A 14,146-nucleotide genomic window follows, 5' to 3' on the forward strand; every position below is an offset into this window, starting at 1 on the left:
TTCAGCTACTTTTCTAATCATCATTTTGATTTAAACATGATACTTATCGTGACAGGGTGTCAATGTGAACGTACCTGAGAGACTTTGCTTGTACAAAAAAAAACCATGACCTCCCCATGCGATTATGTTGTATTTTATCTTAAAGGTGCTCCCTTGTATATATTCAGGTTATACACAAATCAGGATTTAGTACTACCATCGATTAAAAAGATAAGAAAATGTGATTTTTTATTATACCTAAATTGGAAGTACACTCGATTATCCGCGGTTTTTGAGTACCTTCAGCCATTGTTTAACTGCTATCAGCAATTTTGCAACTTATCTGTGAAATCTGGATATCGGCACCACTCAATTATGCGGATAATCTGGAATTTACTGTACACTTTCTTGAATCAGATATGTTGAACCTCCAAAACGCTATCTTGTCAAGCAAACATACACAAAGTAATTGGTGTGGTCACAGTTGGGCCACGCTTTGCTGTGGTAAAATGTGGAGGCGATTGTCGTGGATGCAACTTCCTTGTCTCAAGGGATTGATGTCAAAGACACTGTCTATTCTCATTAATACTCGCTGGGCATCAGTTCATTAAAATACGTCAGCGTAGATGCTTTTTAGAGACTTAAATAATTGTTTTTTTATTTGCGACATTTTCAATGCGAAATAAGATCACTCACTAGTAGGCGGGGAACACTTTGTAACCCGAAGGCGGAATCTTCAAATGAGTATAACTTTTGTTTGTTTGTTTTTGTTGTCCGGCCAAGAATTGCAGTGGAACTTTTTTCGTCAAATTTTTAAAAACTAATTCTCGATTCGTCATTTTCATGTTCAAAAACCCCCAGATACCAAATTTCGTCGAAATCAGAATTTTTTTCGCACCCCCGAGCAGGGGTGCGCCCTTTCGTGATAGGAATTTTGAAAATTGCTTTTCAAAATCGGATAGAGCATACCCGAAAACCTATTCAAAGACGTGCCACCCATCTTTGTAACTCTTGGTTGCTGAGAAAAAAATTAAAGAAGAAATCCAAATTTCATTACTGCTTTGGGGGTGGCTTCCAAACGAAACACGTTGGACCCTCGGTGTTTTTGGAAAAAGTGCCCCTCTATCACCCAATTTTTTTTACATGCCGTCATGTAACACCCTGTATATTAAGGTAAACGCTTTATTAAGAGGGGATTTTTTGCGTTTGGTGTTTAACAATATTTACATTTTTTGCTTTCCGCCTTTTGCATTTTTGCAAACTACGTTTTATAAGTACCGCAATTTTGAGCTTTCCGTAAATCTACTTTGTATTCATGCCGTTTAAATTTTGCTTTTACATTAACTTTACCGCACCGTATAACTATAGCTTTTGTTTTTCCTTGCACAGGTAATTCCTACCGCTCCGTTTTTGTTATTTCCGTTTACATAATTATAAAATGGGATATTATCTCGCTTCCCTGCAATTACTTTCCCGTACAAACCGCTATTGAATCCGACTATTTACTGTTCCCGCTTAGGGAAATCGCTGTGCGCTTTAAGTTTGTTTTAGCATTAATCAGTAGCCGCTCACCGCTTGCCGTTTAGAATTCCGTTCTCCATTCGAGTCGCCGACTGCATCTTGTCCAGAAGCTTCTGGAACTCCAGTTCCGCCGACTATGGTCGCCGTCATCGTCTACAGATTTTGATTTGTAAATCAACGCTGGATGTTCCATTTTCTTGCCTTCATTAAAATTCATTTTGGTAATTAGGTATACCGCGTTAATTTTTTTGTATAAAGGAAAACCAAAAGGCACAATTGGTTCGCGACTTCCGGATATGGTTCGTCATAACTGCGATGTACTTATCTGAAAAAAGGTTTTACAGGTGATTAGGAGAGCAAGATGCGACCTCATGGAATCACAGTTACTAAATAACAACTTTTCGTAATGCTTTGTTTCCAGGAATCACAACTGGGCAATTTCAGGAAAGAGGAATGCAATTTCAGTGTCATAAGCTATAATTTTCAGATTCGGATAAAATGTATTCTAAATATGGCAAAAATATGTTTATGTTTGTATTTGAATTTTGTGTATTCCTATCATATATTTGTTTACTTTAGCACCTGAAAAAAAATACTGGAATCGGAACAAAAATTACTAAAGCCAGAATCGGAACCCTTAAAAAATAACCTATAATTCATATGGGTTCCAACCCCTGGTTTCTGCGGGTTAGTGCGTCGTATGTTGGGTTTGCCACCCCATCAATTCACACTGATTATTCGTTTATTGATCTGATTCGTGTCTGGGGCACTTAGGGAGTTATTGAACAGCTTCGTATAAGGTTAAGCCTTAGGAACCATAATGCGGCGAAAATCGTCGTTAAGAAACCAGTTATAAAATTAATTTATCCAACACCAACATGACGAAGAGAAATACATCATGACGTATCTCATATTTCTCCAAAAGTGAATATAACAGGTTTTTAAGGTAAGTTAAAATTTGACAATAATTGTGAAACGCAGTGTAAAAGTATGACAAATGATGAATGAAATGCATCCATTACCGGTATGTGAGCCACAATTTTTGAAAGATAAACAAGTAACGGAAAATAACTGACAGCTTATTCGAACATTTAAATTAAATTAAAAGAAAGGAATAGTTTAAATAACTACATTCAATTGACACTCCTTTTATTGATATCGACAGAATGCTCTCATCGTTAAATACGCCAAAGAATCACCTTACAACTCCCAAGAGGTTACATAAAAGGGTGATTACCAAAGTGCCTTCTGAAACCCCGGAATGTTACACAAAAGTAACTGTAGAGACACCGGGACCCTCGAAAATTGCTGCTAGCGAGAACAAATGTGACGAATTGAGAAACCTAACCGTAGCTGTACGTATACGCCCGATGAATACTCGTGAATTAAGTGTTATAGGTTCGACTAACATCATAAACGTTAATGATAACAAAATCACAATCAATTCAAGTTCACTAGGCTCCTCTGTCACAAAACTCGCATACACATTTCCTTACGATCACGTGTTCTTGTCGTGTGATGCCACTGATACAAGTTATTCTAGTCAGGAAGATGTTTTTTCGGATATCGGCGAGCCTTTACTTGAAACCGCCTTCCAAGGTTACAACGCATGCTTATTTGCATATGGACAAACCGGCACCGGAAAAAGTTACAGTATGATGGGCAAAGACTCGCAGGTGGTAGACTACAATGAATCTGTCGGTATTATTCCACGGTTTTGTAAAAGATTGTTCGAGAAAGTAAGTGATCTCAGTTGCCATTCTACAGCAACAGTCGATGTTAGTTATTTCGAAATTTACAATGAAAAAATTCACGATTTGTTACTACACTCGACCAATAATGTAAGAGTACCTTTAAAGGTCCGTGAGCATCCAGTTTGGGGTCCTTACGTTGTTAATTTAAGCACACATACTGTTAAATCATACGAAGAGTTGAAGTCTTGGTTACTGTTAGGAAACAAAAATCGGGCAACAGCAGCTACAGTAATGAATGAGAAGTCCTCACGTTCGCATAGTATTTTTTCGATTGAATTATCATTGTCCGATGGTAATAGTGAAGCGAATTTAACGAGACGCAGCAAGGTTAGTTTAGTCGATTTAGCTGGAAGCGAAAGACTGGGTGGTGTGAGCAACCATGACGATAAACATAAGCAAGGTATCTTCATAAATAAATCTCTACTCACCCTTGGCAAGGTCATTTGTGCACTCGCAGATCAGAGGAAAGGTACCCAGTTTGTGCCTTACAGGGAATCTGTTCTCACGTGGCTGTTACGGGTAAGTTATTTAACGTTTAATACTAACACCCTTTATCCAGACAACACATAATATGTGTTTAGTTTTCAAGTTATCTAGATTGCTGGAGAAGAGCACATTTTTTTGTCTTTCTCCCTTGTCTAAAAAACCTAAATCTTCAAAGTAATAAACTAAACTCGAAACTAAACAAATATAGAAAATGAGCTCCTGGGTATGGCTATAGGCTATAGATGGCTATAGCATGTGCAAAACCAAATTTTAAACCTGATGTTAGTTTTGCTTTTATTTAAAGTGTATATGTATGAAATTTGTGCACATCCTACACAAAACCAAATTTGGAAAATGACGCTACATTTGCTTTTATTCCAAGTGGCTATGTATCAAATTTCATTTGAATGCCTCCATAAATAAGAGAGTTGGCACTGCGCATGCGCAAAACCAAATTTTGAAACTGGAGTTTGATTTTCCTTTATGCCAAGGGACTATGTATCAAATTTCATTTAAATCCCTCCATAAATAAGAGTTGGTACTGCGCATGCGCAAAACGAAATTTTGAAACTGGCGTTAAATTTGGTTTTATTCCAAGTGGCTATGTATCAAACTTTATTTAAATATCTTCATAAATATAAAAGTTTGCAATTCGATTTATAAATGATCAAGATGCGAAAAGGGCATTGTGAATGTTGATCGATTAGGCTCAATTTTTGGAATTGCGTTTTATATGGCTAAAGCTATACGCATATTGAATTTCATGCAATTCGGTTCATAACTTACGGTTACAGGAAATTGTTGCTCTGCATAAGTGATTCATCACACACAGAGCTAGGAAATATCCCTTTCTCTATAAGGTTGTCTCACTATTCTATTCTTTAACTACATCTGTAATTGCAGGAAAGTATCGGAGGGAACTCGTTCACATCAATGTTGGCTACAATAACGCCCTCTCACGTTCACGTCGATGAAACCTTGGCCACATTACGTTACGCATGCCAGGCGAGATCTATTGTAAATAGGGCTCATATTAACGAAGATCCACACGATCGTCTGATAAGGGAACTGCGAACAGAAGTGAAGAGATTGCAAACATTGCGTCACCAATACGAATGCGACTCTTTATCGTCATGTAGCATACAAAGTGACAATTCTGGTGAGTGTTTACAAGAACTAGAAGATCTACGACACAAATTATCAGAGAAAGAAAATGAGTTAGAAATAGCGCAAAAGAATTGGGAAAATCGATACAAACAAAATGAGCTGCAGCAAATGGAGCAGCTGGCGGAAGTGGCGAAGGAAAAGGAAGAGTTGGAATCACGTGTTAGAGTGATGTCCAATTTAAATGGCAATGTAAACTTATCACCTTATCGAACAAATTTTTTGGAGGAAGTCGAAAATTTACTGACCTCTCCATCTAGAAAGCAAGAGTTGATACGAAATTTACAGTTGCAGTTAAATACATCAGGGTGTGATTATGAAGTTAGTTTAAATAAATGTGGAAATTACGTAAATATTTTTGACAATAGTACTCTTAATAGTGCCAGTTGTACTGTAGGGGAAGTGCAGAATGTTCTTAACCGTGAGGATGCGGAACATTTTTTCAATAATTTAAAGTGGGATAATCCGCCTATTTCGGAATTAGAAATTAATTCCGTTATGAATGATATTTATGCTGCGGCAAAAGTTTTACAGCCGCACATTAACAAAGAAGAGAAAGTGCGTTTGGCTTTTGCTAAATTTGTGAAATCTGCACAAGCGTTGGAAACTGCTTTGTGTAATAGCGTTTCTGTGAACAAATCTAAAAAAGGTGTAACTTTTAGATTATAATGTTGAAAATTGTTGTTGCATGTTTTATTTTGAATGTTTTTATAATTTTTTTCATAAACGAATGGCTTTGAATATGATTAGTAATTCATGATATGGAGACCATCACGTCAATAAAATTATATCACGCGGCAAAGTAAATTTACAATTGCATAAAGGACATTTCATATTACAGTACAATCTTGATAATCCGACACACTGATGTATGCAAAATAAGGATGTCTCGAGGAGATCTCGGAACACATAGTGCCCATAACTAGATCTCTAGCAAAAACGATTTTTTTTCTGATGTCTGTACAGATTTTCAAAAATATATTCGCACATTTTATCATATAACAATAATCCACTCATCCCATTGTGCAACAGCATGTGTGAGCTATTTTTTCACTTATAATTGCACAAGAGGTTTGTATTTTAGCGAGTAAATTTGGGTTGTTTAGGTAATGAAAATCTGTTGCCTAGCAATTAGACGAGAAAAACTGTCAACTAATAAAAATGCGACACCGAAGGTGGAGCATTTTTAGGTTGACAGTTTTTAGAGTTCAATTGCTAAAAGGCAACAGATTTGAATTACAACAACACAAATTTACTCGGTTTAAATACAAACCTCGAGTGTAATTCGGCAGGACAATTTAACGAACAAGAAATTCACCAAACTAATCAATTATTGACAGACGTCATCTAGTCATATGGGACAGGATAATACGATATTTGGTTCGAAAATGAATAAGTGAAAAAACCACTCGTGCATTTGTCGCTGGAAAAGTTGCAGGTAACTTTTGCCGCCGTCAAAGTGACAATTGCACTGCGGCTTATGCGATTTTTTATACATGAGTTGAATTGTCAGTAGAAAATTATGTTTTTTTTCTTTAATTGATGTACTTATATTCTCTATAGAGCTAGACCTTGTATAGCTCATACATGGGATATCATGTGCATACCCCAAATTGTTGCTATTTATATTTATCTAATATCCCTTTCATTAAAAGGGAATTCCATACACAGGAAGAGTGGGCACAAATTATCCAGGGAGGTCCCGCGCTCACATAGTAGGCCTACCCTATTTTCTACTTGTCATAGTCCAGAGCTTTCTCTTTTATTTATGTTTTATTTAATTTGTATTTTAACGAATGTAAAAATTGGTTCTGCCACTTTATGCAACTCCCGCCATACTTATGCAACACATTTTCAAATTCACCTCTCCAACAATAAGCAGGACAAATATGCTCTAAGGTGGAGCGATCGTCTATTGCCACCGGCCCATAAATATACACCTTGGCCGTTGGCGGCAAAAAATAATGCTTATAGGTATATAAGTGTACATCAAATTGCCTAGAGACATTAAAATCATTCTATGTGCTTCTCATTTTAAAAACGCGGTGACAAAGCTGCTAATTGAAACAAGTTACTATTCCCTAAAGGAATATTTTAGATGACACATTTATAAACAAATTCGCATCTACGTGTATGTTCAATTCTTTTGTTATTCGTTTTTACTTGTATTTTGTTTTGTAATGACTTATCCCACAACGCTCAAGTTCAAGGTATGAATAAAAATTAATTATTATTATTTTGTGGAGTTGATTCATAAAGTACTTATTATTTTTTGGATGATTGGAAAATTGTAATGTAAATTTGATTGTAAAAATCATTGTGAATATACACACCTACTGCAAATATTAATGATTCATGCTAATGATTTTTACTTTTAAACATGTTGATTTTCACTCTTAGGTTTTCATTTCTATTTTTAGAGGAACCAATAAGGGATAATTCGTGAACAGTTTTTAAGTAGAAATGTGCAATAAAAGCAAACATCTAACACCAGGTTCAAATTTTTGTTTTGCGGATGCTATAGTCACACCCCCAGGAGTCGGGAGATCGTTTAATATATTTGTTTACACATTTTTCATCCTTAATTAGGTATTGCGGTCTACAATTCAATATTTTATTAATTGATGTTTCATGAAAACATCTAACTACTGTATATGTATGAGTTACTGTCGAGTGGCCTTTGGAAGTTCAAGTGTAAACAAAAATTCCAAGGGTGACTCGACAGCAACTCATCAACTTCGCATCGCATAGTATTTTCGTTGGGCATATGGTGGCCAAAAACATCCAAAGTAAGAAACGAAACGTTCATTACATCTGCACATTTTGAGTTTTACATTTATATCTTTTCAGCTTTATGTGGCATATGAGGTTTTTTCGTATATCCTCTCCTGCGCCCGCTAAACATTTTCAAACTTTCGACTATACGAAAAAACAACCTCATGCGCGCATGTGTCCTCCTGCCTTCCGGGGCCACCGCGAGAAGTGCGTCCATGGATTCCGGAAGTACCGGCTCATACCTACTTTGAATATTCACCATTGAATTACTTATTCAATGATATCACAGAACACGGAAAAATTGTAGCGTGGCGTACTTTTTATTCTGCGTTGCATATCTTCTGCTCCAGGCCCTGCCTATTTCCCTTATCGGCAGCGACCTCCTTTTGCGGCGATTTACGAATTTTTTATGTTGAAAAACACGAAAGCGAGCGTGCCACGGAAGGAAAAGCGTTCGAGCGATTATCTTTTTTTTCACATACTCTACATATGTGGCCACCGTTTTTGCAAATTTAGAAAACAATATCGTCTTCAGCTAGGTTTTCAATATTTTTTATATATTTTCCTGATGTCGTATAAGCATCCTTTGGATCGAAATTACACCCATCTCCTATGGATGGTCCATCCGCGATCTCGCAGTCTCATTAAAAAATTTGCTTCACCTCGCCCTAACCCTCCTCACGCGAATTTTCATCAATCGATCCTTGAAGGAGCTAGTCCTTCAATATGTTTTCAAAAAAATTACGGAAAACTGTTCCTCTAGTGCCCTTGATATTAATAAAATTTTATCAGTGACCCAGAATTGTTCGACAGATCCTCGAAATCCTCGTCCATCGGTAAGCAACCTGGGGCCTATAACACAACCCGTACAAGTCCTACAATTGTTAGAATATATTTCACACTTGTAGCTTTTTCATAACACAACTCATTTGCATATACCGAAATTTATTATAGGACTTGTAGTTATAGTTACAGCAAAGAGGGTACTCTTTGGTAACAGCTTTGAATATAAAAATATTCAAAGGTTACAGGCAGATTACTTGTAACTTGTAGACTTGTTACAATTGTATAGTTTGTGTTATAGGCCCCCGATGGTTTGTCGGAAACAACATAGAATGGCAAAGGTAACACAAAAACCCTCTCGTTTCCCAGTTACAGCGTGTGAACTCAATGCAGCGGAGAAGGACGCGAAGTTTGAGGAAGTACGCTCGCGGTTTTACTGTGAAAATTTCGATAGGTACCTAAGTACTTATGCTCCTTTCCTAAAATTATTTTTACTTGACAGTGCAGTCATTCTGAAAATGTACAGGGTTTGGCATTTAAATTAAACTGTTATAGGATTTCTTGAAAGTTTTAAATGGAACGATAAAATTATTATATTATCAAATAAGATGAAAAAGTGAAAATATCAGTGAAAACCGCATTTTGATATCTATTTCCAAAGCAAAGATATGGCGAAAATAAGCACATTCACAATTTTAAATTGCAATATTTATATGCATCCAAGTTGGCTTTGAAACAAAAAACACATAACAAGTGATAATTAAAATCATATTTAATAATTAAAATTAACACTCAATATAAATTTTTAAATTATGAGCAACAAATACCTAAATATCATTCAAAATAAATATAAATAAGAGAAATATAAAATAATAATAAAAGAAATCTCCGCCGCCAGAGTATAGTTTTTTGCATACCACTGTGTTTCTTTTGTTCCATAGCCGACTTGGGTGAATATTGCAAAGTAAATTTGTGAATGTTCGTATCCATATCTCTGCTTAGGAAACAGACCCAAATCAAATATAATTTTATTTTTGTTTCATGAAATATGGAATTTCTCCATTATTACCTACTTACCTACTAGTCTTACCTAAATAAAAAACAACATAAAATGCTCTCAACCATCTCATTTATTTTACCAACAAAAATAAAGTTATAGCATTACTTATAATCTACAATTCAATCAAAGTAATCCTCTATATCTATATCAGGATTTAAAATGTCAGTGCCGTAAGGAGATATATCAATTTGGTTTAAAATCAAATTTTCACATGTTTCTTCCAAATCGGTTTCACCTATCAATATGGCACCATGTAATTTACCTTCTTGTATGACAAATTTAATGTATTCATGACCCTTGGTCATACGCAGTAAAATCTCATAATCCTGACCTAATTTCTGCCCATTATACAGACCCAAAAGAATAACTTTGTAACCAAATAATTTTGTAGAATGCGTAAATATTTCAAAACAAAAGTCCTGCAAAATCTCTTCCTTGTTAAGATTAGCACACATACTTCTTGCGGCGTAACAACCCATTTGACGAGCTTGAGTCCATAATTTCATGGGAAACCAATGCTTCGCATACTGCCACGTTGGTGAACAAACATCGCCTGCGGCATAGATATTTGCAACGGTAGTTTGAAGGAATTCGTTAACCACAATCCCACGATCTTCTGAGAAAGCAAGGTTGGAACCAACGACTTCAAATTCATGATGTGGAACAACACCAGTTGCTGACACCACTAAATCACTATCGATTACAAGTCCATTTGACAAAGTCACTTTCACTGGATGTGGATTTGACAAATCACACGTAAGGTCTATAATTTCAGATTCGTAATGTATTTTTATGTTATCAGGCAATGATTTGGACAAAGCACCGTAAATTTCTAAATTTTGATACCAGTTCGGACCTAACGCCGCCCCTGACTTCGGACCGTCTTCTTTGTACCTCATTTGCTTAGCCGAAGATTCCGGAGTTGTCTGATTCAGAGAATCCTGGAAAAATGTGGCGGCACCGGGATCGACAAAGGTTGCTGTAATGTGTTTATCTTTTATAACCCAATGCACTTCCACGTTACGGATCTTGTGAATAATCTCAGATGCAATGCCACCGTTGCCTACTATAACAATTTTTGTTGTTTTGCTCAACTTTTCAACAAACTCGTCCACGGAATCAGTATCCCTAATCCCAACAACGTACTTGTTATCCAATGCTTGAGGGATAAGCTTAGGCCGTCCTCCAGTACAAATGCATAAGTAATCGTACTTTAAAACTTTACATGACTTTGTTTCAACAGCATTATTGACAGTATTAATTTTTATAACGCTGTCGAGGATTACAGTTATGTTTGGATGGGTATCTGTAAGAGACTGTGCTTCTTTCTCTACGACATCAAAGTTTGTGATGGTTTTGGTGAGAGCTTGTATGTTTGTAACAGTTTTAATTAACGATGATTCACTAACTAAAATTATTTGAGAGTCAGGTTCAAAGAATGACAGCATTTCTGCACAGCTAACACCCGCAATTCCGCCCCCAATCACAACAAAGTTAGCACTCATTTCTAATTATTTTCACTTGGTTTGTAGTATTCTGAGTAGTCGTATTTTCGTATAGGCATGTCAAATGTGAGCAACCCGCGATCCCAAGCTCGTTCAATCATAACAATTAGCTCTTCATGTTTCTTCTGGCACAACCCGGTTTTCGTATAACTCAAAATACTTCCCGTGTGTGGACAAATAAACTGGTTCAACAACTCGGTGTTATTCTCGTGTAATACCAAATATTCATCCCGACAAATCGGGCAGGGATTGCCAGTAGCTATTTGACCACCTCTTATGCACGTACGTCTGGTTTTCCTCGGGGGGATACCTCCTTTATGGTTTCTTCGGTATAAGACCCACACAGGCTTTCCCGAATACGTTTGTTTGTAAGCAGCACTTTGAAGATAGCGAATACTGGTTTCCACAGGTATAACTTCTGTTCGATCCTTTGTAACGTCTCGTACTTCTAGTTTTGGTTCCTCCACTTCGATTTTTCGCAGAAGTAAAGTTGTGTGAAACGGTCTAGTTATAAGACCTTTTGATGCAACATTATGCAAAATTCTGGATAAAAGCATATTTATCGAATGGTAATATAACCTCAAATCTTAAAAAAGTAACTAGTTTCACTAAAATTTCCCCAAATGTTACCAAATCGTCATATTCAGGAAGTAGATAACTTATACAGGGTGTATCTAAAACAGCGGTACGTAGTTTGATCCTAAAGGTAAGTTCATAGCTCTCCGTTCATACGTTTCCGTTTGTCCGTTAGCCAATCAGAAGACAGCAAATTTTTAAATCGTACGTCGTCCGTTTACGAAGGAAAAGTTGGTTGAAGTTGAACATTTACGTTTCCGTTGGTCCGTTTTTAACAAGAGTGAGGTTATGTTTGGTACGTTAACAGCGTTCGCCTATTCGTTCTTCACGGTAATAATCAGATAGCAACGTATTCTTACTTTCGTACCATTTTTACATACTGAAAATCACGGAGGGTACAGTACAAAATAAAATTTAGGTTATGGTTATACGTTGCAAATGTACAATGTGGACGGATTGCTATGAACCTTAACAAAATTTTCTATTCGTTTGACGGATCAACGCAACGGATGAACGGAGAACTATGAACCCACCTTAAGGTGGTTACCAAGGGATTTCAAATTTCCTTTATTTGAGTTCCGTTCTATATACTTAATACCCAAACAGGCTCAAATTTGACAGTCATCACGCATTCCGTTTTGAGGGTGTAACTTTCCCCATTAACTTAATGTTGCTCAGCAATGAATAGAGACTATCGAATTCTGTTTCCGACATCCGACCTTAAGTTTGCGCTTCGCACCTGAGCAAATTGGACATAGTATAAATATAATTAAACCTACTCATAATGGTACAAACAAGGTAGACCACGCTGAATGAGGGTTGTGCCGCGAACTCGTCTTTGGCTCGCTCGGTAATGTTCGGCAGAAGAAGTATACAAATGTCGAGGGAGCCCAAAGGCGAGTTCGGCATAACTAACCTTACAAAAAATTGTACAGTACTTCTTTTCCATTTTAGGTGACCAAAATCATGCAGCAAACTTCCTTTCATTAATTTAATTTTATTTTGTCTTTATTTTCAAGTGGGCGGGTTTTCAACCAAGGCTGCGTCATCAGTCGAACCCACTATACACTTACAAATATTAAATATCCAAGCTTGAAACCGGATCGAACCAGCTTAATGCCTCAGTTCAGTTTCCACTCCAACGGGTCGGGTAAATAAGCTAAACGATAGTACACAAAAACTTCCGAAATAATAAAATATGGTCCTATAGTGTTTACTGTTTATTTTGTTTCATATACATTTCCATGAATCCCCCCCCCCCCCTTCCTTCTTATCAGGAAGATGACCAATTTCCGCGCATTAACGCCTCCCTGAGAGATATATACGATAGGCGCATTTTGACCCTTCCGCGCTATTGACTACTTCCCATATTCAGTTCTATCTAAAATAAACACCACTCTAAGTAAAACGATTGTCTTGCCACTTGTTGAGGACAAGATGAACAATTGTTCACATGTGACAATCGTTTTATTTTTGCTCTTCATTTTTGAGTAAGTTAATTAACGATAGATGCTTAAGCACCACTCTGGGCCTGGTTTACTCTCTGTAACTGAAATTGTTATGGCCAAGATAAAAAACTATTTGCAATGAAACGAAGACTTCAACAAACTCAAAAATGTGAAGAATCTTACCGATCTTAATACACCTGATGGATTTGAAACACGTGATGGAACAGAAAAATTGACAAAATAATAATTGGAAACATCTGAAGGTACAGAATAGAAGAAATGGAAGATTTTGAAGAATCCGAAGAATCTATAAACTGTTGAAGAACCTTATAAATCCGAAGTGTCGAAATAATAAAGTTTAAGTGTCAAATCTGACGAATTCGAAGAACTTAAAGATCGAATAGTCTGAACAAGAGTATTATGAAATATGTTCAGACCACATCTAATATTTTCTATCAACACATCTATTTGTGTCCTTTTTGCAGCTTTTTATATCTTTTTCAGAGCATTTCAGACCACTTTTCGGACGTCAACGTCCTTTTCATTTATTTATCCAAACAAGATTTTCGGTGTTCGATATGTGCTTTTTCTGGGTGTCCTTTCCAAGACAGAAGGTTTTTGGAGAGTGCCCTGGCCCTGAAGCGCTTTAGATTGCAGTGAGAAGCCGTTGTATGCTCTGGAAACTTCCTATAAAATATTCTGGAAAACATTTAGAATACGTTATTTAAGAGCATCATTTCATCATTTAAGAGTTAAACGAACCTAAGGGTTGACATCTCATAAAAACTGCTGTGGAAGGGCTTCAGATAGAACCTTGAACTGAGTTTAAGGCAGGTAGGTAGGTATTTAAAATATATGTCCACGATTGTTTCAAATATAATAGCCATTCAATTCAAAACTCAGTATAGACGTGCTTTAGACTTGGAAAAGCAATAAACCTTTTCTCAAGAGCATTGGAATTTCCCTCATTCTTCTCGATTAGATGAACTTCAAGGTTTTTTTCAAAAAGATAAGATGGGATTCAGTGTTTTGAAATGAAACTCCCTTATAGAGGTTTGTACAGCTATAGGCTATTCAATATATTATTAAGGTATT

At 36.5% G+C, this 14,146-nt stretch overlaps 3 protein-coding genes across 4 annotated transcripts; 1 reads left to right on the forward strand and 2 right to left on the reverse strand.

The window, feature by feature from the left end:
* Nucleotides 1-2,542: 2,542 nt before the first annotated feature.
* LOC116172803 (kinesin-like protein KIF14) lies at nucleotides 2,543-5,645 on the forward strand. 2 transcript variants are annotated; one of them, XM_031490084.1, is made up of 3 exons: nucleotides 2,714-2,855; nucleotides 3,044-3,773; nucleotides 4,644-5,645. In XM_031490084.1, exons 2-3 carry the CDS (start codon nucleotides 3,156-3,158, stop codon nucleotides 5,571-5,573), a joined length of 1,548 nt encoding a protein of 515 aa, XP_031345944.1. In that variant the 5' UTR covers nucleotides 2,714-2,855; nucleotides 3,044-3,155; the 3' UTR covers nucleotides 5,574-5,645. The 2 variants fall into 2 exon arrangements, with proteins under 2 accessions (XP_031345943.1, XP_031345944.1); XM_031490083.1 differs by having other exon boundaries at nucleotides 2,543-3,773.
* Nucleotides 5,646-9,574: 3,929 nt separating this feature from the next.
* Nucleotides 9,575-11,057, reverse strand: LOC116171523 (pyridine nucleotide-disulfide oxidoreductase domain-containing protein 1). The gene has a single exon (XM_031488402.1). It carries the CDS (start codon nucleotides 11,025-11,027, stop codon nucleotides 9,642-9,644), a length of 1,386 nt encoding a protein of 461 aa, XP_031344262.1. The 5' UTR covers nucleotides 11,028-11,057; the 3' UTR covers nucleotides 9,575-9,641.
* On the reverse strand, nucleotides 11,002-11,633 carry LOC116171524 (28S ribosomal protein S18b, mitochondrial). The gene has a single exon (XM_031488403.1). It carries the CDS (start codon nucleotides 11,582-11,584, stop codon nucleotides 11,030-11,032), a length of 555 nt encoding a protein of 184 aa, XP_031344263.1. The 5' UTR covers nucleotides 11,585-11,633; the 3' UTR covers nucleotides 11,002-11,029.
* Between the last annotated feature and the right edge of the window lie 2,513 nt (nucleotides 11,634-14,146).

This window comes from Photinus pyralis, unplaced genomic scaffold (genome assembly GCF_008802855.1).
Source record: "Photinus pyralis isolate 1611_PpyrPB1 unplaced genomic scaffold, Ppyr1.3 Ppyr1.4_LG5, whole genome shotgun sequence".
NCBI classification, from domain to species: Eukaryota; Metazoa; Arthropoda; class Insecta; order Coleoptera; family Lampyridae; genus Photinus; species Photinus pyralis.